General features: G+C 42.2%; 1 protein-coding gene across 2 annotated transcripts in view; it reads right to left on the bottom strand.

Annotated features, from left to right (window-relative positions):
• Positions 1-359: 359 nt before the first annotated feature.
• Positions 360-27,457, bottom strand: part of FIG4 (FIG4 phosphoinositide 5-phosphatase) — a 135,036-nt gene continuing 107,938 nt past the window's right edge. Inside the window, exon 23 of one of the 2 annotated variants that reach the window (XM_025925317.2) lies at positions 360-693. In XM_025925317.2, the coding sequence (XP_025781102.2) occupies positions 516-693 (178 nt within the window). In that variant the 3' untranslated portion in view covers positions 360-515. The remainder of the gene's footprint in view (positions 694-27,457) is intronic. The other variant, XM_086707562.1, reaches the window with a different exon arrangement.

The raw sequence follows: 27,457 nt of genomic DNA, 5'->3' as shown, positions 1-27,457 counted from the left end.
AACAAATACCTGTTAATTTCTTAATTATGGTGTGATACTATATTGACTGCATTTCTTTTTTTTTTTTAAATATTTTTATTATTTAAAGAAAATTTTTTAACATTTTTTATTTTATTTTTTGAGAGACAGAGAGAGCTCAAGCAGGGGGAAGGCAGAGAGACAGGGAGACACAGAATCCAAAGCAGGCTCCAGGCTCTGAGCTAGCAGCACAGAGCCGACTATGGGGCTTGAACCCGTAAATGTGAGATCATGACCTGGCCCAAGGTGGACGCTCAATCGACTGAGCCACCCAGGTGCCCCTATATTGACTGCATTTATAGAAGTATTTCTAAAATAAAGCAAAGGCATTGACAGCAAAATATTTAAGCATTTCTTTATTTCCTGTAATTTGTAGTTCACCAGTTACAAAAAGAGGAAAAACTTTCAGATGTAAAGGACTCCCGGGAAATCAACTTTTTAAGAGGAGATAAAACAGATTACAATGTAGCAAATTCATGGGGGGACCTGTTTTCTCTTCACAGGTAGCGGTTCCTGATGTATTCTCGGTACATGGAAGTATCTTCCTTTCCAAGAGGCTGCATGATACCTTGACTGGCCTGGATGTGGGCTTGGAAGATCTCTGTAGATTTTCTGTCTACCCTTGGAGGCTGTACTTCATAGATGTTGTCTTGTGAGAAAGCTGAGATAGGTGTTCTATAGAAGAGAGGAGGAGACATGGCTACATTAAAGAAAATAAAGGACCCACAGGGAGCTATGACTGCAAAGCATTCAAGAGCCACTGACCTTGAACATGCAGACTTAATAATAAGTGGTGGTGGTGATCTCCCCTGTCCCCTCCCCTGGGCTGACTTCCTCCCTTGCCCAGAGGACAGAGCTGGGCCAGAGCCTGCCCAGGGAGCCTTCCCTGAAGCGCAGGCTAGATGGGTACCTTTCTCTGTTCCTGTGCCTCAGGTACACCTATGTCTGTGCACCCATCTGCCTCCTTCACTCGACTAGAGTAACTTTAGGTGGGGGCTATAAATTTTTTGCTCCTTGACACACGATAGGAACCGAACTTTTTTTTTGTATATTAATTTTGTACCCTGAAACTTTATTGAGTTCATTTATTTGTTCTAACAGTCATCAACAGTTTTTAAAGGAAGATTTAGTAGGAATCAGTAAAGGGATACTAATTTCTTCCTTACATTGATAAGAAGAGCAAATAAGTTTATATGTATAATGTGCTCACTTAGCATAATGCCTGGCAAACTGTAAGTGCTCAGTAAATGTGAACTATTGTTAATGATTACAGGTGCATAGTAATTCCTTATCTGCAATTCTGAAATCCTACAAGCTTTAATAACCAAATGTCACGTTGGTGGTAAAACCTGACCCAATTGAAATTCATTTGGTGGCACATCCTAACCTGAACCAACAATACTGATCCCACTTCATGTGAATATTAATGTGTTTAATTACCAGACAAGTCCTCAGATCACACTGGGGATGTACCATCTTGTTATGCTAACAAGTCCAAAATTCTGAATTCTGAAACACATCTGGCCTCAGGCTTCTGATGAGAGATTTTGGATCTGTAACAGGCAGCTTCCTTCCTTTCTGGGGCATGGAAAAGCACACAAGAATCTCTTCATCCAAAAATATCCCTCCATTCCCATCCACCTAGCCTAACTTCATGCTTGAAATTTCCATCTATCCATTGGGGAAGGTGCTGTCTCCAGAAAAGCCTTGTCAAAATGCAGCGTGGTATCTGACACAACCTTTACTCATTGAAGGCTGAGCACCCACTAGTCATTGCATCCTTAGCTGAGAGCAGGCCCTCAAAGGATGAGTCAACCAAGTCAGGTGTGATGCAGAGTGAGTATGTGTGTAGAGTGTGAAAGAAAGGTCAAGAAGGGGGCTACTGATGGGGACGATAGTAAACTAAAATGTTGTTGGGGCATCTGGGTGGCTCAGTCGGTTAAGCGCCCAACTTCAGCTCTGGTCATAATCTTGCAGTTCGTGGGTTTGGGCCCCACATCGGGCTCTGTGCTGACAGCTCAGAGCCTGGAGCCTGCTTCGGATTCTGTGTCTCTCCCTCTCTCCCCCCTCCCCGCCCCCTCTCTCTCTCAGAATAAATAAACATTGAAAAAAAAAAACTAAAATGTTGTTGTGAGGGACTTAGCCCAGGGCTGGCCCTGTGGGGTGGGGGGTACTTCTTCTGCCAGGGAACCAAAATAACACAGAGACAAGATCTGAAGAATCTACTGTGCTGGGCTGGGACCTAGCCTTACTCCTTGTAGCAGAGGCATCAGGAAGGCATCCTGGATGCGTTAGCTGGGACCCCTGAAGCAGGGGGGAGATTCCCTACCATCAGAAGCAGAATTGGGCCTCAGCCCCAGCTAGGTCTGTACTAGGAACGTCAGCATTTCAAGAGACATTTGGAAGTGCAGACACACAGTGGAAGACAGGAGCTGTACTGTAATGCCCCCATCCTCAAAGGATACGTTTCAATCAAATGTGGGTCGTTCTTACCCAGAAAGCAAAGCTCACTGTGCTTTGCCTTTACACATCCTGCCACGGCTGGAGATGCATTAAATTACATTAAAATAAAATATAACTGGAGGTGGAATATTCTTTCTGGAAGCCAACCTCAATGGTTTTCACTTCAAGGTAAATATATTTCAATTCAAATCTGGTATATCATTTGTCAAACACTCCCCTTTTTTCAAAGCACTTAAATAATTTCACACAATCTTAGAACGTAACCTTATTGAAGTAAAAACCAAAGGAAAATGATTTACACAAAGTTAAAAAAATGAAAGACCAAGGTGAAAGAGTCCTGAGACATCTGCATCTCAATCTGTCCTCCAGCCTGGTTTAAGAGCGTTCTTCAAAATACACAAATTACAGTTCTTCTAATGTCTGTGGATAACACATTACAATGATGAACAATTAGGATGATTAATATGTGAACTATTCTCCTCAATCTTCCCTCACAAAAGCACAGCAACTCTACAGTCATTTACATAAGTCAAACTGAAATGCTACAATTCTTTAGTGGGTGATAATATTCAGGGTCAAACCTTTTAAACCTGAACCATTTTAAAAATGGAGACTCCACTAGGGTTTCTAGAGATTGTCATCAAAGCACCAGCCACAGCAACTACTCTTGAACCACACCATCTACACCTGTCTAGTCTCTTTCCCTTCTCAAATCTTACTTAATTTTCACATTAATCCTGGAAGGCAGGAACCATTGGGATTATACTCTCCATTTTAAGATGAAATGCTTAAAGTCAATTTAAAAATGGGACTACTGGTTTCTGTCCTGTCTTTGAAGCCGGATCTTTGCCCAGAACCCTTTGTGCATTAACAAAGACCTCTCTGGCAGGAATCACACCAGACATCCCTAGTCTGAGCACTAAATCTTAATGAGTTGAGAAAGGAATTGTTGGTGGGAATGCACTGTTGGTGGGAATGCAAACTGGTGCAGCCACTCTGGAAAACAGTGTGAAGATTCCTCAAAAAATTGAAAATAGATCTACCCTATGACCCAGCAATAGCACTGCTAGGAATTTACCCAAGGGATACAGGAGTGCTGATGCATAGGGGCACTTGTACCCCAATGTTTATAGCAGCACTTTCGACAATAGCCAAATTATGGAAAGAGCCTAAATGCACATCAACTGACGAACGGATAAAGAATGAAACATGGCCCTTTGTAGCAACGTGGATGGAAATGGAGAGTGTTATACTAAGTGAAATAAGTCATACAGAGAAAGACAGATACCATATGTTTTCACTCTTATGTGGATCCTGAGAAACTTAACAGAAGACCATGGGGGAGGAGAAGGGGGAAAAAAAGTTACAAAGAGGGAAGGAGGCAAACCTTAAGAGACTCTTTAAAGACTGAGAATAAACTGAGGGTTGATGGGGGGTGGGAGGAAGGGGAAAGTGGGTGATGGGCATTGAGGAGGGCACCTATTGGGATGAGCACTGGGTGTTGTATGGAAACCAATTTGCCAATAAATTTCATATTAAAAAAAAGAGAGAGAGAAAGGGGACATGCCAAGTGACCAAGTAATTGTTTTATCCTTCAGAGGCCTCAGCTGAATATACAGGTGGGCAGGCTGTGGGAGGTAACAGCACCAGGGCCTGCCAACTGCCCATGGATGTAGGGCCCGGACAACTGTGATAAGGGTCACAGACCAGCCACTTCTACCCAGTGCCTTTGCTTTCTTGCCAGTAAATCGGTCAGGAGTCCTCACCCTACTTCTTGGTCCACTGCTTCACTGCAGCATAGAGTAATGGGCACTATTACAAACACTCAATATGAAATGCCAAACATCAGCCTGAAATGGTATCAGATTGAGTGGCAGGTGGGTTTAGGGCTCCAACGCTACCTCACTCTGGTGTCAAAACAAGTAGGGAGTCAGAAAATGCATTAACTATTGCCTTTGTCTTTTTTGTGCTTCTAGATTCGAAGTCTCTTTCTATTCTGAGGACTGCTTGGGGCCAAAGGGAGACCCCGGTATTGAGCCTTCCTTCTGATGCTTGTCCATGCCAAAATGAACTTGTCTTCCCCAGTGACTCTGCCTCAGACCTCATGAAGGTCGCTGGTCATTCTCATTGTCATTTGGCCCCAAGTGACTGCTGTCTTTGTGCCTTGATGCTGGGGGCACTTCTCTTCTGAGTAAAAGTGAATTGGGGATATCGTAGAAGCCCTGGTTTTTGTTTTTGTTTTTTTTTTTTTGATGTTTATTTACCTTTGAAAGAGATAGAGAGACACAGTGCGAGCATGGGAGGGGCAGAGAGAGGAGGAGACACAAAAACTGAAGCAGGCTCCAGGCTCTAAGCTGTCAGCACAGTGCCCAATGCGGGCCCCGAACCCACAGACTGCGAGATCATGACCTGAGCTGAAGTCGTACACCTAACTGACTGAGCCACCCAGGTGCCCCGAAGCCCTGTTTTTTTGAAGCAACCAAAGTAGAGGGGACTTGCTCAGCACATGTGGCCGGCATCCTCTAAATCCGCTGTTGCTCTTAGAAGGGTCATTTAGGGTTTAAAACAACCAGGGTATGTCGGGGGAGATGTTTCAGACCTGAGAAAACAAGAAGGTGTCAGGACATGTATGGTAACCACGGCAAGGACTAGAAATCCTAAACTCACCACCATGATCTGTGAAATAAGACCATGAGTGGTATGGAAATGTAGTTTCTCAAATAGGAGAGCCTGGAAGTCTACTGGAGGCACAGACAGGGCCCACGCTTCTGGCCTGCAGGCAGACAGCCTGTCTCTTAGACAAGAATGGTGAATGCAGTAGCATGCGAGGCTGGACTGGGTGTCAGGCTAGGTTGTGACAGGTCCTGGGGGCTACGGTCATGGTCAAAGGGTCCTGCAGGGGAAGAGCGGGTGTGAGCCAGGCTCCAAGCTGAACCAAATCTCCACTTGGGAGCATGTAGCAGGTAGTGAGGACTCTGCACATAGAGCAACAGGTAGTGAGGGTTTTGGGGGTGAAGGGTCCTCTCAAGCATGCTTAGGCTGCGACCCCCATCTGGACTTCAGGGACACAGGGTACAGCCTGTCCCAGTCATGTGGACGGATTCTGCTTGCTGACATGTGGATCCATCCTGCTGTTAGCCAACAACTGCTCTCTAGCAAGGGCTTGATTGAGCCTTTACACACATCGCCCCCTGTTGGTGACAGCAGGGACAAGGAAACACTGATGACGTCCCAGTGAGGGAAGGGCATCCTCAAGGACTTGACCCCAGTCAAGTCCCTCCCACCCCTGACAGTCCCCTCCTGTAGGGTCTGTTGAATTGTTTCAAACGGAATTCAGTCCATTTCCTAGCTCATAACTAGTCAAAGTGCCTGGTAGCTTGGCTGCTGTGGACGAGTACATGAAATTGGGTTTACAGGGAGCCTGGGTGGCTCAGTCGGTTAAGCGTCTGACTTTAGCTCAGGTCATGATCTCACGGTTCGTGAGTTCGAGCCCCACATCAGGCTCTGTGTTGACAGCTCAGAGCCTGGAGCCTGCTTAGATTCTGTGTCTTTCAAAAATAAACAAACATTAAAAAAAATTTTTTTTTTAAAAAATCTACATCTACAAAGTTTTTGTTGTTCACCTAAATCAGCACATGGAGGCTACTGGACTATAGTGGTCAACCATCTTGTACCTCGAGGCTTGGCTGGTTAGTGTTCCTGTGTTGTGTGGTTTTGTAGGAAGAGCTGACAGGCCTGCCTGTCCCTGTTTCCAATTTAGATTCTCATAGGCATCTCCTGACAAAGATACTTAATGATAGTTCTGCTGGAAATTTCTAAATAATAAAATACAAGGCCAAAATGGTGGAAAAAAACCCCAACAAAATGATAATGAAGAAGCTTAAGACATACCCAATATTGTTGGCATAATCAGAAAAATGAGGAAGGAGAAACAGAAACACACAAAACACTTTTGTTTCTTCATTTTACTTGGCCATCAAGAAGCCAGTCACAAGAAGCTCCCCATGGTCTTAAGGCAGTGGTTCTCCAAGTGTGGTCCCCAGACCAGGAGCACTAGCATCATCTGGGAACTTGTTAGAGATACAAACTCTCACGTCCTCCTCCAGACCTACTGAATCAGAATCTCCGAAGGTGGGGCCTAGCAAAGATGTTTAACAAGCCTTCCAGGGATTCTGACACTCACTAAAGTTTGAGATTCTTTGGTCTAAGGAGACCAGAATGGATCTAAAATGCTAAATAAGATCTTACTTGTGGTCGGTCAGCAGTACTGAACATGTTTAAACACGAATTCTCCTTTCAAATATATACCGTGCTAACCTTCCATCGAGAACCCTAATTTGACGTTTAATTGCAAGATACAAGCAGTAATATTAGATGCACCACACATTTCCTGATGAGGAACACGTCTGATTTCTCCATTGGCTTACACATTTCCAAGGTGGGAAAGAAATATAAAAACCTCCAAGACCCTCACAAGGGGCTGCCGATCAGCACCTTGTCTCTGAGGGTACTGGAAAGAGACGGAATACACAATAATGCTTTCAATACTACACAGAATAGTCTTTTTATTAGCTTCGATGCCATCTGTTTCTAGATGAAAAGACCAGTATTTAAACACCAAATGATGTGGAAATTGTGAAACTACTTTCTTTTATTCATTCCAGTAGAGAGAGTTGGCCTTTTATTGCATTTTCACAGTGGAGAAAATGGTTCCACTTTTCCCTCCTGGCCATAAACACAGGGAATTTTTTTTTTCAACTTCTCCTCACAGCCCCCAAAGGGATAGAACCTACTGCCCCTAATTCAAATGCCAGCAGTATTTCTGGAGATAAAATATTATAATTACAAATTTGCAGGCTCATTTCTTTTTATCTACAGGACCTAGTTCCATCCTCAAGAAAAGCTCTGTATTTCCCCTCAAGGAATGTTAAAGTCTTATTTAAAATAATATATTTGCCCATTCATTTATGGGCTACTTAACCCACATTGCTCAGTGCGCTCAAACACCAAGGATTGATGACATTTAGCCTTAACTGCAGTTCCCATTCACAGAAGAGAAACACTTCAGGAAGAAGTTCTTAAGACACACCACGTGTTTTTATGGAAAATGCTTTCTTTGGTGCCCTTTAATACTCTTTCTAAAAAAAAAAATAATGTTTATTTATGTTTGAGAGAGAGAGAGAGAGGGAGAGAGAGAGATTGCAAGTGGGGTAGGGGCAGAGAGAAAGGGAGAAACAGAATCCAAAGCAGGCTCCAAGCGGTCAGCAAAGAGCCCAACGTGGGGCTCGAACTCACGAACCTTGAGATCATGATCTGAGCCAAAGTCGGCCACTTAACCGACTGAGCCATGCAGGCGCCCTCATGCTCTTTCTTAAATGTTGTATTACTTGCTTGGTTATAATACGACCATGTCTGATAACAACTGTATCTTACACTTGCATGCAGAACTAATGTTTGAGTCCCTTAAAATTTTTTTTAATTTTATTTATTCTTGAGAGAGAGAGCGAGAGAGAGAGAGCATGAGTGGGAGAGGGCAGAACAAGAGAGGGACACAGAATCCGAAGCAGGCTCCAGGCTCTGAGCTGTCAGCACAGAGCCTGATGCAGGGCTCGAACCTGACCCCAAGTTGGACGCTTAACCAACTAAACCCCCAGGTGCCCTAAGTCCCTTTTAAAGTTCAATTCCTGTTGAGGCTTTTTTCTAACACATATTGAATAGTCAATAAACATGTTGATCTGACAAGAAAACATTTAATTGGTCAGATTGAAACGTCTTCTGAATTTAGTGATGTCATGATAATTTGTGGCTGGTGATTGAAAAACTGGACAGCATTTGTATAATTTAAATAGTATTATATATGTGATACTTTTGCATATGATTAGCATTCTGGCATACATCAAACACCATCTGACATTTCCAGAAAATTTAGTAATGGTTCTGGTCACAAAGTATCTTTCCCTTCTGTTGCTACCACAAACTTCAAGTTTTTTTCCCCAAGGTTCTTTCTTTCACATTACCAAAATGATTCTTTGTTGGTCATAACTGAGTCACAGTATCAAAAGACTACTAGATCTAAAGAGGACCTTATAGAAGATCTTGACCAACTGCTTTATTTACAGATAATGGGCATTAGGTCATTCCTTTCATGATTTCCTCTGCTTTCTGAGGAAAACCATAACAAGAGCAGATTCAAAATTGATCAGATGCTCTGGTCCCAGAGGAACAAAACCTCAGCAAATGCCTTAATAGTACCAGCCCTTGGTTATTGGTCTATTTGTCTTTCTGCAGGTTTTAGAATTTCTATTAGAAAATACTAGCCTTTATCACATAACCAGCAGAGGGGTCTATAGTACACATCACCGTGAAATAAATCTCTCTTTATAGCCTTTAATACTCCTCAGAGCCTTTAGCCTTCAGTGTGTGGATATATATAGATATATATATGCCATATATATATATGTATCTATATCTATATATCTATATATGGCATCCACACATATGTATCCACAAATATATATATATATATATGTATTTATACATATAATTGTCCATTGCTTCTCTTTAGCTGTCTTATTAGATTGCTTGTATCTTTCCAGTAAGGTACTCATATATTGAAGCCTAGTCACGAATCTATTTTACCAAGATGATAGAGAATGTGTTTGCTTTATCATATTAAAAATCTAGAGAACATTGCATATTGCTCACATTCTGTGCATAAGTATAGACACCACATTCTGTGCTTAAGTATAGACACCTAACTCCAAAACATAGCTCTCAAACTGCACCTGTCCAATATGGCGGCCGTTAGCTGCATGTGGCTACTTAAACTTAATTGAAATTAAATAAACTTTAAAAGTAGTTCCTTAGTAGCACTGGTCACATTTCAAGTGCCTGATAGCCACATGCAGCTAATGGCCACTGTTTTACATAGCGCAGATATAGAATTATTTCCATCACCACAGAAAGTTCTTTTGGTCAGACTGTTTTAGAATCTTTTTCCTATTTTTTCCTCATGAATTTTGGGTTCTTTTATGTCCTTCTAAGCCCATTATCCTAATATATCTATAGCATTTATCACTTTCTGATCTTTTATTTATATATTTATATACTTACTAGGAATGTAACCCCCATTCTGATCACCTCTTTAATTTCAATGCCCAGAAGAGCACCTGGCATACAGTAAGTGCTCAATAATTATTCATTGAATGAACGAATGATGTCTGGTTACGGAATCAGATTTTATCTTGGGTTTGTAAATTCAGAACATGAATTTAGTGTGTTTTGAATTATCTGAAACGATAGGGAAGCTGTCATTTGACAGGATGGTGGGAAATGATAGACTTCCCATCAGAAGATTGCTCTTAAATTCCTTTCTTCAGATACTCTATAAATGGACAAAAAAACTGAAAGGAAGTTGGAGTGCTTTCTAGTGGGGTGTAAAGCTATCAAAGTTGCTCAAAAAACACTGGTGAGGCAGAAGGGGTGGGTCCTTATTCTTCTTTAGACGTGAGAAACAGTGACTCAGAGAGATTAACAAAGTTACTAGGCTGAAATCAAGAGGAACGTGTCAATCTTCAAATCACCTCTAATAAAACAAAAAGCAAAACAGACCCCTGTATTCTGGGATCCAAGAAAGCAGGCACTGCCTATACTCACTTTGACATACCTGTCATGCCAAGTTCAACATGGGAAATATAGGTAAGCACTCACATTATCTGCTGCCTTGCCCCTCCAGGACATTTTCACATGTCTTTGGGTAGATAGAATAAAGGTGACAGGCTTCAGGGGCAAGCGCTTACCCATGTACTGGGAAATTAAACCATGTTATTAGCTGCTGGAGACATTCTAACCATTATCAAGGTAAAGAAAACTTAATTTCCTTTTTATTCCTACTAAAAGACAGCAAGTCTATATTAACACACAAAATGCTATGACTCTAACACATGATCCCTAACAAAGTCCAATCATTTCAGCCTATGCCATTGACAGCTAATGAACATGACACATAATAGTGAACAAATCTGATTTCTTTATGTACAAACATTTCCAAATCCTTTTAATAGCTGCTATTATGACAAGATGATTGGACTGTCCTTTAGCAGAAACACTGAAAGGGAGGTTAGAAATCTCACAGGCAGGTTAAAATTCCTTCAAGAGAAGTTGACAATAATGCCAGTCTCTGAACAACCCACCATAGAAGAAGCAATAGGGGCGATGAGAAGGAAGTGAAGAATATAATCTGTGATGGCGGAACATAGAACATATCCACCTCACAAACCAGAGATGCCGGCTGCTGTCCGTAAATGAGGCCCTTCAAAGGCTCAGCAATAAGGAACCTCAACTCCACAGAGCAGACTAAGGTTGTGATTGGAGAGAAGGAGGTGGCATTTTGGTAATGGAGAGAGCACGAGGACAGTAAAACTGTTACTGTGTGTTTCCCAGACACTCATCTGCCTTCAATCTGTCAGGGAGCCATGACAATGACAGGCCAACCAGAAGGGCACTGCAGTGTCACAAAAGTGAAGGATTTTATGCCTAAGCTTAGGCAACCACAACACAGAACAATTATAGAACACAATGACCTTAATGTATCTCAAGGAAGTTATGCATGTGTAATGTCTAAGGCTGCTAAACCATTTGTCATTTCTCATCAGATCACTAGATGAAAAAATAGCAAATGTATGTTTATACACAGACACACTACATATATAGATAAAATACTTATATACAATATATATTTATGCTTATATACACTATCTATCTATCTATCTATCTATCTATCTATCTATCTATCTATCTATGTATCTATCTATCTATCTTCTTTAAACATAATGCTGAGGAAAGGGCAATTCATACATTTCGGCCCTCCCCATAAAATGACATACAGTAAAACCTCGGTTTGTGAGCATAATTCATTCTGGAAACATGCTTGTAATCCAAAGCACCTGGATATCAAAGTGAATGTCAAGAACCAGTGGCTCAGTTGTGATCGTGTTACGTTCAGTGTCATGTACTACTCGTATTGCAAGACACCACTCGTTTAGAAATGTATTAGAAATATTTGCTCATCTTGTGCGACACTCGCAGAGCGAGTTACTCGCCATCCAAAGTTTTGTACTTCAAATGAGTCCATGTGAACTCATTTTTACCGTGTCCATTCAGTGGACATTTACAATGTGTAGATACTGGAACAAAAGTATTGCTGATGAGTGGTTGGGGTAATGGAGCCAATAAATCTAGACAACATATCGAAACACTACTTCTTAGATACAGTTGGAAGATCTTGCTCTTAAAGTGTGACTTTTCACACTGTTATATATAAAGAAATCAATGTAATACACATAAAGGCCTTAGAGGCTGTTTACAAGCTTGTCAGGGTAAAGTTTTTGGTTACATTATATCACTGCCATATATTAATGTCAATTAAATATAAAAAAATAACAATGTTTCCCTAATATTTACCATGGACAAACTACTGTGCTTCAGAATTATCAATGCATTTCACCTTTTTATTGTAAAATAAAACACAGATACAGGAAACTGCACAAAACAAACACACAGCAATATTATAAGGTGAACACCACCAGGTCAAGGAACAGAAATTCCAGCAGCTGGGCTCCTTCCATGTGCCCCATTCCTATCACAACCATAGCAGCCATTGCCCTGACTTCTATACTAATCACTTCTTTGCACTTTTAAAAACGACTTTTTCATTCACGTGGGCAGCCTTAGGCTATAGTTTAATCTTGCCTGTTTTCAAAAGTGGGATATGATTTTTAAACTACAGATTCTCTTTCTTTTCCTAACAATTAATTAGCTGAAGGATCCAGGTTGTGGATTCTCTCAGCCTGGATTTTGCTGACTGCATATTCATAATGCAGTTCAAAATGTTCCTCTGTCCTTTGTATTTCCTGCAAGTCGGCAACTGCATCTAGAAGCTTGGTGAGAATCTGCTTTGGCAAGACTATAGGAGGTGGGTGAGTTGTTTCATCAGGAGGCCCATAGTGTCTAGTTGTTTATCGTTTTTCATGTTAACAGCCAATAATGCTAAATGCTTACATCTGTTAATTCACTGGAGATTGCCGATGCTAATTATCCTATTTCTTTTTCATTTAACACTGTTTTTTTTTTTTTTAAAGGATGCTTTCCCTCACCTCTTATTTTGTTATCCAGTGGTACCATTCATAAGATTCAGTGTCACATGCTTCTTTCCCTTTATTTTCTAGTTTTCCAGATAATGATGGTTCCCTATAATCCTTCCAAAGTGACCAGAATTAAAAAAAAAAATTATAAACTCATGAGTTTAAACATATTTGATGAGTTCCATTCCACTGCAATTATTATTATTATTGAAGTTCAAATGATCCTATCTTTATCCAGTGGGAGCCTCTTCAAGTTCACTCCTGCGTCCTCTTGATATGACCCCAGTAATCTTTAATAGCTTTCTTGCTATCTGGATTGACAAACATGTTCCAGATTCCTTTTGTACACTGACCTGGAATCAGCTACTTCTCCCAGAGCCCTGGTTCCTGTTAGTGACGAACTGGTATTTCAAGACCACAAAGTGGGCACTAGAGGTTCTTCTTGTTACTGGAACATTGTATGTGTACATACAGCAAGTTCTTACTTGTTGATAACACTTTGTCTCTGCTTTTATACTTAAGAGATTTCAAAATAATAGTCTCAGTTCACATTTTTTCCCTTGAGAATCCTAAATATATTACTCCATTTTTTTGACATAAAGTGTTGCATCTAAAAAGTATGAGGACAATCTAATTTTCTTTCCCTTAGAAGTCTTCCCTTTTATTTAGATGTCTAAAGGTTTTTTTTTCCCCCTTTAAAGTCTGGTTTAAAATCAAAACCACACTCAGATATCACCTCAATGCCAGTCAGAGTGGCTAAAATGAACAAATCAGGAGACTACAGATGCTAGAGAGGATGTGGAGAAACGGGAACCCTCTTGCACTGTTGGTGGGAATGCAAACTGGTGCAGCTGCTCTGGAAAACAGTGTGGAGGTTCCTCAAAAAATTAAAAATAGATCTACCTTATGACCCAGCAATAGCACTGCTAGGAATTTACCCAAGGTATATAGGACTGCTGATGCATAGGGGCACTTGTACCCCAATATTTATAGCAGCACTTTCAACAATAGCCAAATTATGGAAAGAGCCTAAATATCCATCAACTGACGAATGGATAAAGAAATTGTGGTTTATATACACAATGGAATACTATGTGACAATGAGAAAGAATGAAATATGGCCCTTTGTAGCAACATGGATGGAAATGGAGAGTGTTATGCTAAGTGAAATAAGCCATACTTAGAAAGACAGATACCATATGTTTTCACTCCTGTGTGGATCCTGAGAAACTTAACAGAAGACCATGGGGGAGGGGAGGGAAAAACCAAAAGAGGTTAGAGAGGGAGGGAGCCAAAGTATAAGAGACTCTTAAAAACTGAAAACAAACTGAGGGTTGATGGGAGGTGGGAGGGAGGGGAGGGTGGGTGATGGGTATTAAGGAGGGCACCTGTTGGGATGAGCACTGGGTGTTGTATGGAAACTAATTTGACAATAAATTTCATACTTAAAAAAAAATAAAGTCTAGTTTAACTTACTATATTGTATCATTCTGGGTTACTATTCTCATGTATATGGTGTGCTCTCTCAATATATAGTTTTAAGTAGTTATTTATTTCAGAAGGTTTTTTCTGTTTTGCCATTACAGTTGTAGTATTTTTTTTCTGCTCTCTTGCTTTATTTTTCTTCTTCAGGACTCCTATTATCCATGTTAAATCTTTGCCTGTTGCCAGTATAGACACTTTCTCTTAAATCTTTGTGTTTCTTCATTTCTTTTTAAAAAAATTTTTTAATGTTTATTCATTTTTTAGAGAGAGAGAGAGACAGAGTACGAGTGGGAGAGGGTCAGAGAGAGAGAGGGAGACACAGAATCCCAAGCAGGTTCCAGGCTCTGAGCTGTCAGCACAGAGCCCGACATGGGGCTTGAACTCACGAAACACGAGATCATGACCTGAGCTAAAGACACTTAACTGACTGAGCCACCCAGGCGCCCCTGTTTTTCTTCATTTCTTTTTGAGTTTTTAAGTTTTGTATTTTAAACTCATTTTGAAATAGCAGGCTTCGGTTTTTTTTATAAATTTTTTTTTTCAACGTTTATTTATTTTTGGGACAGAGAGAGACAGAGCATGAACGGGGGAGGGGCAGAGAGAGAGGGAGACACAGAATCGGAAACAGGCTCCAGGCTCCGAGCCATCAGCCCAGAGCCCGACGCGGGGCTCGAACTCCCGGACCGCGAGATCGTGACCTGGCTGAAGTCGGACGTTCAACCGACTGCGCCACCCAGGCGCCCCAGCAGGCTTCAGTTTTAATCTCTTTTCCTGACATCTTCCTGCAAGGTCTGCAGGGAAACATCCCTGCTCTGTGTTCTTCTGTTCTCCTCGTAACTTCATATGGGATTGGATCTTGATACCTTTCTGATACTCATTATACAAAATTCGTTTTCCTGAACCTTTAGAAGGTGTGGTTCAAGAGAGGTTGATTGACTTGACCGAACTTCTTTGGTTGTCTTTGTGAGGGATTTAAAACCGCGGCAGACTGCTTTCTGAGATCTCCTGCACCTCTCTCCTTTCTCTCCTCCTCTCTTCCCTTCATGTCTGTCATGGTCCTGCTCAATTTTGAGTCCATGGAGAGTCAGATGGGTCCCCTGCCCTGGAAGGGAGCTTTGGCTGTTTGGTTTCAAGGGTTTATGTAGCCCAGACTGCCCCAGCTCCCTTCAGAACCCACCCAGGAGCCCCTGCACTCAGCTAGTACTGAACTGGGTAAAACATCCCGCTCTCAGCGGCTGTGCTCAAATGGGCCTGCAGTCATCTCCAGTGCATTCCTGTTGGCTATTCCGGTGTGTCAGATACCCTGCTGTTCACTCCCCACTTCTGCCTCTTGTACAAACGCTGACATAATGCAGGTCTGGTGGCTGTTGGTGGGTTACCTCCACCACCTGCTTATTGGACTTAGGGATTTCTGGAGACACCTTATCACATAGTTTTGAGGTAAATGCGTACAGATATTTGGTCTTGCTACCTAGTTGTTCTGTTTTCTGTGAGGATTCAGAGAATTTAAAGCTATGTTGTTGCTGTCTTCTTCCTGGAACCAACTTGGCATAGTTATCTTAAAAAGAATATTTTTCATCTATCCCTGAGGCTGATCCCTAAATCTTGTATGTCCTTGCCTGCGTGGCCATCCTGTCCTTGCTGCTGAAGTGGACACTGACACGACACCTAGGGCTGCTCTGGGGGAAAGTCTACTCCTGCTCGATGCCCGCATCTACTCCATCAAGATGCGGTCTCCTCCGAGACAGCTGTATGCTGCAGACGTCCAGATGTGGAGGCTATTCAGCAACGCAGAGACTCGGGGGGAGTCGGCAGAAGGTGGCGGAACCCTTAATCTTGTGGTTCATCTGCAGCTGGCTCCCTAGGCGGTGCCTATATAGCAGCAGTAGTTCCAGCAGAGTTAGGACAATCAAAAACCACCGCCTAGCAGCTACACTTCATTGCAGTGGATGGGAGACGGCTAGTATCCCAGCTGGATTTGGGTCATGGGGCTTAAAGGGCAAGACATTCTTTCCAGAGGGCTGCCCAAGGACATCACTCTGCTTCCTGAGCCGGGAGCCTGCACCATTCTTGCCTGATGGGAGTAATGACTGCTAATGCAAAAATGACATTTCCTATGCTCTCCCTTTCTAAATGAGGGTTTTTTATTTTCCTTTGCAAGCACTGTATATTGGGACAGACAGGTAGTCTTTTTGTTTATAGGTCAGTAGATTACAGAAGCCCTATCTGGACCTGATGAAGACAGCTGCACAAAACCCAGAGATCCTGGGCTTTGAATGAGATGCAGTAACTTGTGGGGGAGGGAGTGGGTTCTGCTGATAGCAGAGGAGTATGCATGGATCCATGGGTGGCTACAGGGACAGACTGTGGCAGATAACAGCATTTAGATTCCCCAGTATCTACCTGAAACCCCCTTCTAGTGTGCAGGGGCTGAAAAGCAGGGGGGAAAATCCCATAGTCCCTTGCAGTTCAGGTTCAAAATGTGATTTAGGTTCTACCCACCACCTTGTACTCACAAGAGGCTTTGATTTAGAATGGGGCCATATGGAAGGAAACAAGACATAAGGTATCGGTTCTGCAGACTGGCCACAGCAATGATGGCTTCCTAATTAGAGCTGAAGAGGCTGGTTTTGCACCCAGCAGCTACTTGGGATAGTTTCCCGATCAAGGCAAATGTGGAAGCCATTCTGAGGGTTTGCCATATGGTTTGGGGAGTTGTTCCTAAAAGCTGTGTCTAGAGTTTTCTTCTTCAGCCCTCCAGTGATTCTGAAAGTCACTTAAAATCCTATAATGAATCACTCTGTGTTTAATCTACCTAAAATGGATCATGTTTTCTGCACCTGAACTCTGACCAACATAGCCAGCCAATGAGCAAAGCACATGCGGCTCTGCTCTCTCTCGCTTTACCAAGGGGCGGGCAGCCAGGCTTCCCAGGTGACCCCTATTCCTGGAAGGGCCTAGCAGGAAGGGGATGCTTCCAGCAGTTGGACATAGTTGGGCATGTGTGTTTGCCACCAGAGGAGACAGAAGCGACAGTCTACCACAAGCACATATGCGAGTGGCAATGGTGGTCCTTTTCATGTTTCGGCCACAGCCATCGATATTCTTATTGGCTGAGGTCTGGCAGAACGACACTATACATTCTCTCTGAGAACTATAAAACAAAAATGTCATTTGTGTTTTTCAAAGAACTTTTGGGTTTAGAGAAGTGAAGCGGGATGATTTTCAGACCTAACATAGGTAAGATGCTTCCAATTTAGGATGCAATTTATAAACTGCATGGCTTCCCTCCTGTTTGTAGGGCATATTATCTATCTTAGTATAAAAAGAAGTGCAGTTTTTCTCTGTTTCAGACATCGGAAGAGCGGCTGGTGGTATTTGACTGCATTGTTTTTGCAGGCTACAACTTGAACGTTTCAGTTGTATAATGAAAGGACACTTGGCTTTGAGCCACAGGCAACAGGGACTGGTTATCCTGCACAGCACTAAGGCTGTTGTGCTAACAAGAGACAGGTCACGCATTAAGAACATAACAGCTGTTCTCAAAGGGCAAACAGTGTAGCTGCACCTCCCAGAGTCATCCTTTCCCTTGTGCGGCCTGTGTAGACTCTGGAGCAGCTAGTCATCTATCTGACCTTACACAGTGACCTCTGAGAGCAATCTGTCCCTTCTGTCCTCAAGTTTCCTAGAAGAGCAGCAGCAGTGGCCGGTCCCTCCTGGAAACTCAGACCAATGGGTTACAGTAATGGTCGTGTGTCTTTTCTCCCTCACAGAGGTGATGACACCCAACTTCTATTCTTCACGCCCACTCAGATATTTTTACCTTTTCTATTTACAAAATGCTATCAATGAGTTTGCTATGTCATATTGTTACATCTCTTTTATCCTGCATCTTTTCTCTAATAAACCTTTTTTTTTAGAGCTTATTTATTTTGAGAGAGAGAGAGAGCGCTCATGCTGGTGAGCAGGGAAGGGGTAGAAAGAAGAAGAGAGAATCCCAAGCAGGCTCCATGTTGTCAGCGCAGAACCCAATGCAGGGCCCAACCCCACGGAACGTGAGAATATGACCTGAGCCGAAATCAAGAGTTAGATGCTCAACAAACTAAGCCACCAAGGCATTCCTCTAATAAAATTTTAATTTTAGAACCTCTTCAAATTTGTACAATGATTGTGCAGAATACAAAGAGTTCCAACATAGCCACACCCAGTTTCCCCTACTATTAACATCTTCCATTAGTATGGTACATCTATTGCAATTAATGAACTGATCTTGACACATTATTATTAACTAAAAGTCCATACTTAGTTTCTACTTGATGTCTTTTTTCTATTCTAGGGTCCCTTTCAAGATACATTACATTTAGGTGTCATGTTACCTTAGGTTCTTCGTGGCAGTGACAGTTGATTTTCCTTGTCTTTGATGACCTTAAGAGTTTTTATCAGGAGGAAATAGAAAGCTTGAACAGACCCATCACCAGCGAAGAAATTGAATCGGTTATCAAAAATCTCCCAACAAATAAGAGTCCAGGACCAGATGGCTTCCCAGGGGAGTTCTACCAGACGTTTAAAGCAGAGATAATACCTATCCTTCTCAAGCTATTCCAAGAAATAGAAAGGGAAGGAAAACTTCCAGACTCATTCTATGAAGCCAGTATTACTTTGATTCCTAAACCAGACAGAGACCCAGTAAAAAAAGAGAACTACAGGCCAATATCCCTGATGAATATGGATGCAAAAATTCTCAATAAGATACTAGCAAATCGAATTCAACGGCATATAAAAAGAATTATTCACCATGATCAAGTGGGATTCATTCCTGGGATGCAGGGCTGGTTCAACATTCGCAAATCAATCAACGTGATACATCACATTAACAAAAAAAAGGAGAAAAACCATATGATCCTGTCAATCGATGCAGAAAAGGCCTTCGACAAAATCCAGCACCCTTTCTTAATAAAAACTCTTGAGAAAGTCGGGATAGAAGGAACATACTTAAAGATCATAAAAGCCATTTATGAAAAGCCCACAGCTAACATCATCCTCAACGGGGAAAAACTGAGAGCTTTTTCCCTGAGATCAGGAACACGACAGGGATGCCCACTCTCACCGCTGTTATTTAACATAGTGCTGGAAGTTCTAGCAACAGCAATCAGACAACAAAAGGAAATCAAAGGCGTCAAAATTGGCAAAGATGAAGTCAAGCTTTCGCTCTTTGCAGATGACATGATATTATACATGGAAAATCCGATAGACTCCACCAAAAGTCTGCTAGAACTGATACATGAATTCAGCAAAGTTGCAGGATACAAAATCAATGTACAGAAATCAGTTGCATTCTTATACACTAACAATGAAGCAACAGAAAGACAAATAAAGAAACTGATCCCATTCACAATTGCACCAAGAAGCATAAAATACCTAGGAATAAATCTAACCAAAGATGTAAAGGATCTGTATGCTGAAAACTATAGAAAGCTTTTGAAGGTAATTGAAGAAGATTTAAAGAAATGGAAAGACATTCCCTGCTCATGGATTGGAAGAATAAATATTATCAAAATGTCAATACTACCCAAAGCTATCTACACATTCAATGCAATCCCAATCAAAATTGCACCAGCATTCTTCTCGAAACTAGAACAAGCAATCCTAAAATTCATATGGAACCACAAAAGGCCCCGAATAGCCAAAGTAATTTTGAAGAAGAAGACCAAAGCAGGAGGCATCACAATCCCAGACTTTAGCCTCTACTACAAAGCTGTCATCATCAAGACAGCATGGTATTGGCAGAAAAACAGACACATAGACCAATGGAATAGAATAGAAACCCCAGAACTCGACCCACAAACGTACGGCCAACTCATCTTTGACAAAGCAGGAAAAAACATCCAATGGAAAAAAGACAGTCTCTTTAACAAATGGTGCTGGGAGAACTGGACAGCAACATGCAGAAGGTTGAAACTAGACCACTTTCTCACACCATTCACAAAAATAAACTCAAAATGGATAAAGGACCTGAATGTGAGACAGGAAACCATCAAAACCTTAGAGGAGAAAGCAGGAAAAGACCTCTCTGACCTCAGCCGTAGCAATCTCTTACTCGACACATCCCCAAAGGCAAGGGAATTAAAAGCAAAAGTGAATTCCTGGGACCTTATGAAGATAAAAAGCTTCTGCACAGCAAAGGAAACAACCAACAAAACTAAAAGGCAACCAACGGAATGGGAAAAGATATTTGCAAATGACATATCGGACAAAGGGCTAGTATCCAAAATCTATAAAGAGCTCACCAAACTCCACACCCGAAAAGCAAATAACCCAGTGAAGACATGGGCAGAAAACATGAATAGACACTTCTCTAAAGAAGACATCCGGATGGCCAACAGGCACATGAAAAGATGTTCAGCGTCGCTCCTTATCAGGGAAATACAAATCAAAACCACACTCAGATATCACCTCACGCCAGTCAGAGTGGCCAAAATGAACAAATCAGGAGACTATAGATGCTGGAGAGGATGTGGAGAAACGGGAACCCTCCTGCACTGTTGGTGGGAATGCAAATTGGTGCAGCCGCTCTGGAAAGCAGTGTGGAGGTTCCTCAGAAAATTAAAAATAGACCTACCCTATGACCCAGCAATAGCACTGCTAGGAATTTATCCAAGGGACACAGGAGTACTGATGCATAGGGGCACTTGTACCCCAATGTTCATAGCAGCACTCTCAACAATAGCCAAATTATGGAAAGAGCCTAAATGTCCATCAACTGATGAATGGATAAAGAAATTGTGGTTTATATACACAATGGAGTACTACGTGGCAATGAGAAAAAATGAAATATGGCCTTTTGTAGCAACGTGGATGGAACTGGAGAGTGTGATGCTAAGTGAAATAAGCCATACAGAGAAAGACAGATACCATATGGTTTCACTCTTATGTGGATCCTGAGAAACTTAAGAGAAACCCATGGGGGAGGGGAACAAAAAAAAAAAAAAAAAAAGAAGAGGTTAGAGTGGGAGAGAGCCAAAGCATAAGAGACTGTTGAGAACTGAGAACAAACTAAGGGTTGATGGGGGGTGGGAGGGAGGAGAGGGTGGGCGATGGGTACTGAGGAGGGCACCTTTTGGGATGAGCACTGGGTGTTGTATGGAAACCAATTTGACAATAAATTTCATATAAAAAAAAAAAAGAGTTTTTAATTTTTTTTAAGTTTATTTGTTTTGAGAGAGAGAAAGAGAGAGAGAGAGGGGCAGAGGGAGAGGTAGAGGGAGAGGGAAAGAGAGAATCCTAAGCAGGGTCCGTGCTATCAGCACAGAGGTGGGGTTTGATCTCACAAATCCTGAGATCATGACCTGAACCAAAGTCAAGAGTTGGACACTTAACCTGAGACACCCAGGCACCCCAGACCTTGATAGTTTTGAAGAATACTTAACCTACATCTTTTCAGAGTTGTTTTGGAAGGAGGTATCAGTAGGATCATGAGTCTTCAAAAGAAAACCTAACAGTCCTGAGTTTTTAGAAAGACTCAGGCTTATGGCTTCATCTCTGTCAATATTCATCTGTGACAGAGTGTTGGGTGCACCTGCCCAATGGATATTTAGACAGTTCCTGAGAGAACTCCTCTGGAGCAGGGGCCCCCCAACCTGGCTGATCACTACATTCAGATGGAGAACTTTACATAAAGTATAGATTTTCAGGCCATAGCCCAGTTGTACTGACTCAGAATCTCTACCAACAGGGTCTTAAATTCTGAAATTTTTATCTTTTAAAAAATAATAATAGTGCTAATTATGTTTTTAATATACAAAATTATAAAGCATGGCCCATAGTCTGTTAGTATTATTAATGTAAATAGGAGTAGGTATGCAGAAAATTTAAAGAGTAACTAAAAGTCCAATGCCTTCCTATAGTCATTTAACCATTTTCTAGGGACATTTTGGTTGCTCCCTGTTTTGATTGTTGTCTTTTGTTTTCTTGGGGATTTGTATTTCAACAAGTTTCCCAAGATATTCTGGTGTCATCAGAAATTTAGAACCCACTACTACAGAAGAAATTCACAATTCAGCTGTGGGAGAACAGAATGGCCCCTTCAGCTGACATCTTTTATAAAATCATAAAGCCCCACTCTTCCCCTTCCTCCCCTGTTGAACAAGTCAGCCTTAAAGCCAGTAGAGGGGGCAGAGCAAGAAGAGGCAGCCTGTAACAGCCTGGGGGGGTGTCTGAACCCATGCGGCATAAAGAAGGCACCCACACTGGGAGGGACAGCTTGGAGAGGGTAATCAGAGCCCAAGCAGGGTAAGTCCCTACAGAGGACAGACAGAGGGGAGTTAAGGCCTGAGTGGGTGAGGAGGGCATCCATGTGCAGGGGCAGCCTGAGGTAGTATGTCAGGGCCTGGGCAGGGAGAGGCAGGTGTGGGTATCCACGTGGAGGGGTGGCCTGGGGCCCAAGGGAATGAGGAAGGTATTCATGAAGGTGGGTGCCTCTGCGATGGAAGTCAGAGCCTGAATGGAGGGCATCCATGTGGGGAGAGCGGTGCAATGCAATGGTGATGGAAGGCTGATATCAGGGGATTAATCAAATAAATAAATATAATAAGGGTAACAAAAGCAAAGTTTCTCACTACTGAAGGAAGAAGTCACTAACATGGAAAGGGAGAAGAAAGATAGAAACCCTGGATACCCTACAATTAGAGATATCAGTATGAACTTACAGATTTAAATATATGTATATTTAAATTTACTATATTTACAAATATATGCATTTGGATTAAGTAACACATAAAAACATATGTACTATATGCTTATATATGCACATATGTATACTTGTGCAGTCTGTATTTATACATATATGTCTATACATATTTACATAGATACATAGATAAATGTGTGCATGTCTTTTGAGTGGGCCTGAGAGCAGCAACACCCCCACCAGCAACAGACACACTTAGTGCCCAGACCTTGGCTTTAATACCATTTTCCACTAAAAAGAACCAGGGATCCTTGGAGAAATGACTGCTTTCAGGGCTGGGGCAGGCAAAGAACATGATGAGCTTAGAACATTTTGTGCCCAAAATCAAGGGAAGTGTTCAAAGAATGATGAGGACATGTCAAAAGAACACAGGAGCCAGGTTGAAGGGGCTCAGGTGAAATTTGGGACAACTTGAGCATCAAAATAAATAATGAGTGTAACAGATTATTCCCCAATGAATAAACTAGGAAGCTGCAATCTCACACTGAGAGAAATAACTGAAAAAGTTGTATTGTAAGTTTGATAAAGAATGGGAAGTGTACATACTTTGAAAGTATCTTCCACAAATATATTCATCAATTAAAATGAAAAAGAGCAACTTCACAGGGGAGAAGTCCAAAAGATACCTCTTTTAACCAAGGGATGGAAATAAAGATCATCAGTAATGGGACAAATTGAAATTGTGTGCCATCTGTTAGGATGCAATGGAAAGAACCCACCATCACTTCTGTGATCTTCCTGTGTATATTCATTTTGTACCTTAAGCCAACAAACATGTACTATGTCACAGTTTCTGGGGGTCAGGGATCTGGGAGTGGCTTAATTAGGTGATTCTGGTTTAAGGTCTTGAACAAGATTGAAGTGAAGTAGTCATCCAAGATCACAGTCAACCCAAGGTTTAACTAGGGCTGGAGAATCCACTTCCAAGCTCATTCAACATTGTTGGCAGTCCTCAGTTTCTCACTGGCTGTTGGCTAGGTGCTTCAGTTGACATGCTGGCCTATCCATAGAACTGCTCATGACATGGAAGCTGGCTTCCCACAGAGCAAGTGATGCAACAGGATCACTTCATAATTTAATCACTTCTATTATATGCTCTGGGTCACAAAGATCAACTGTGGTATCACGTGGGAGGAGACTGCATGAGGGTGGGAATAACAGGAGGTGGGGCCCAATTTGAAGGCTGGCTACCACACTGCTGAAGGCTCATAATCTGAAGATCATCATGACAGACCCAAATTCATGGGCAAGGAGATGAAAATCAAGGAAGAATAGGGAACTGTTCCAGAGCAGGAGAGATTAAAGTGACAACTAAATACAACGGGCGGCACTGAACTAGACCCTTTTGTGATTAAGGACGTTATTGGGACAAATGGCAAAAACCTGAATGAGGTTAGAGGATTCGTTGGTAGCAATGCACTGATGTTGATTTCCTGATTTTACTAGATTGCATTGTGATTTTGTTGGAGAATGTTCTTCTTATTTCCAGGAAATACCCACTTAAATGCTAGAGAGAGAGAGAGAGAGAGAGAGAACATCAGGTCTGAAACTTACTTTCAAATGGTTTGGGGAGAGAGGATGTTCTTCTGTAATTGCAACTTTTAGGTAAGTTTGAGGTTGTTTCCACATTAAAAATGTACATGAATTATAAAAACCGATGACAGAAATTCAAGTGTCTAAGGGAGAAAATCCTAATTCTGCTGTAGGTAGAATTATATAATGGTGCTGCTTTCATAGGTCAAAAATGTGTGAATGCTGGTAATTTCATATGGTTCAACCTAACACAAGAATATCACAATAAACTAATCAATATCAAAGATAATGAAATTATGCATTTCCATAATTCAATTATGGAAATTCAATAATTCAATTTCATAAAACAATTCACAGCGTCCTTTCGAGGATCTCTCTTCTGCAACAGCCCACTCCTTGTCTAGCATCCCTAACATCTGCCTCTCTGTCGATGCCCTTCCCTCAGCACAAAGAAGTTGCTGGAAAAACCCGACCTTAGAAACAGTCCCTTGATTTCCTATTTCCCTCCGGATACGTTCCTATTCTTTGCACTCTTTTCCAGCATTTTCTGAAAGAATGGGTTCTATTCCCCTTGTCCTCTTACTCCCCATTTTCCCCTAAACTCACTCTAAATGGGTTTATAAAGCTGCCACCCATAAACAGTTGTTCATCAAAGCCATCAGGTACTTTCCCGCTGACTTCTCGGTCTTCAACACTACTGCCCACTCTTTCCTTCTTGAGACATTTTCTTCTCTTGGCTTCTGTGAAACCACATTTCTCTGGAGTTTCCTTTTCTCCTCTTTGCTTGCATCCTTGCCCCCTACGATTCACCCCCCAGAAAGTATGCACAGTCATCTTCTACAGACATGAACCGGAGCATGCCATTCAACCGAAAGCCCTGCAGGGGCTTCCCACTGGACAGGGTAACGCTAAGCTCCTGGGGGAGGTCCTGTGAGATCTGGCCCCTACCCAGGCCCACTCCACCCCACACGCGTCCCTCTGGGCCTCTCACTCAGCCTTCTGCTCGCTTCTCAAACCTGCCAAGCTTGTTCCCATCCTGCTCTTCCAGGCAGGTCTCTGCTTCAAATGCTCTTCCCCAGTCATCTCAGGGCAAACGCCTCCTCTGCCTTCTGTCTTAGCTCACATGGTAACTTCTCAAAGAGACTTTGCCTCAAAACCTAATTTAAAACAGATTCCCACCCTTACCTGCCCCAATCCTTCTCTCCCATCACCCTGGTGTGTGTTCCTCAGAGCACGTATCTTAATAGGAAATGGTCTTCTTTATTCTCGTATTAGTTCAGCGCTTGTCTGCCTCCCCTAGAACACAAGTGCCCCGAGTGTCTTGTCAGTCTTGTTCTTTACTGTGTCTCCAGTGTCTAGAACAGTGCCTGACACATGGTAGATGCTTCATAAATACTTGGTGAGTAAATGAATCCCCTGCTTTCTGTTTCAAACTGCTAACGATTTCAAGCCATCAGATGTCTCACGGCTATGGTAACAATTACAGAATTTAAGAGATGACCTTCCTTCCAAATCATCGTGTCCACACTCAGATCAAATGAAGAACCTCTTCACAACACTGCTGACAGAGGGTATATCCAGCCTCTGCTTGGGTACTCTCAGTAATGGGAGAACTCACGATTTTCCATAATGGAATGTTTACATGTCTTTGCTGACAGCACTATGTGTTGGAAGGATTTTCTCTTCAGTGACCCTAAATCTTCCTCCCTCTCTGTTCCACTTATATTGGTCCCTAAAGCAACTTAAAAAAGCCCTGCTTCACCTGACAGTGACTCAAATATTACTTGAGGGAGGGACCACATGAGTCCTACTTCTCCTCTCCGAGATAACACTTTATGTGACATGAAAAATGAACCAACACAGCACCTGAGAAAGGCCTGCAAAATTTGAGCAACTTGGTTTTAAAACAGCAAAACCTTTCTGACATCTTATCTGAAAAATAAAACGTGAGAGTGCCCTTGAGTATTCAGAGAACACGGCCTCATTTCTCATGACTGTCCTTCTGTTGTCTTAACAGCCTGCTTCTCTGCATCACAGCCTTCCCGGTGCTGAGGGAACCGCGGCAGTCACAGCCAGCCAGGCCCAGGAACATCTTCTCCGAGACAAAGACCCATCTTGGTCAGAACAGAATTGTGGCTCTATGGTCTCATCTCTGGACAAATTTTACATTTTAAGCAGGTGAGAGAGAACTCTTGTGATGTCACTATTCGTTAATGAGCCTCGTGGCAAGGGCTCTTTGCCAAGGGAATTAAACAATTTATTCTATGAGGGAAAAACCAGTTTGGATCTTACTCCCCTTTGGGCTTTCGGTGTGTATGTAGCGCAGGAGGAAGAACAGATGGTTGTGGTTAAACGGGCAGCATCATAGTGCGTATCTGTACCCTTCCCTGTGACTTTCATAAGGGAGTAAGCACTCTATAAATACTGTTGAATGAAAGAGTGAGAGTGAATGAAGAAACCAGTGAACCAGAGGGTCTCAGAACTAGAGCTGTAGTCTGAGCCCTCCTTTTACAGACAAGGAAGTATGGCCGTAGGGGAGTCAGAGCCGACCAGTGCCACATGCAGGACCAGACCACAGTGCTTCTGGGTCTTAGGCTCCGGACACTTGCTAAAGATTCATGCTGCCTCTCTTACTGGGCAGCTAGCTGTACAAATGAATTTCCAGTTAACTGAATAGGCACACAGGACTTTTTGTTTTGTTTTTAATAACCAAATCACTGTGGATGATTTCCTCATATCTGGGTCCCACAAAATGATTATTTTTAAGCCAGTCACAGTAAGCCCATAATCCTTGGCAGGGACACAGTTAAGGACTGGATGTGACCCCATCCTGGCCATTGAGGCATCAGAAGTCTGCTAAGGAGTCCTGGGACCCCCTGCCTCTAAGGAGGAGACATAGGGAAGATGTCACTCTTCTCCCTCTGGCACTATCACGTCTGAAGGTGGACCTGTTTGCTGTAGCCATCTTGCTGCCAGTCTGAGGATGAGGCTTCACTGAGGATGGGAGCACAGAGAGATGGAAAGAAACTGGTTCAGGATCTTATGAAGCTCCCCAACCAACAACTCTAGAGCC

The sequence above is a fragment of the Puma concolor genome, chromosome B2 (assembly GCF_028749965.1).
Source record: "Puma concolor isolate L17-30 chromosome B2, mPumCon1.1.hap2, whole genome shotgun sequence".
Classification (NCBI taxonomy): Eukaryota; Metazoa; Chordata; class Mammalia; order Carnivora; family Felidae; genus Puma; species Puma concolor.
Note: the sequence above shows the minus strand (reverse complement) of the source record. Positions and strands in the feature narration are given on the sequence as shown.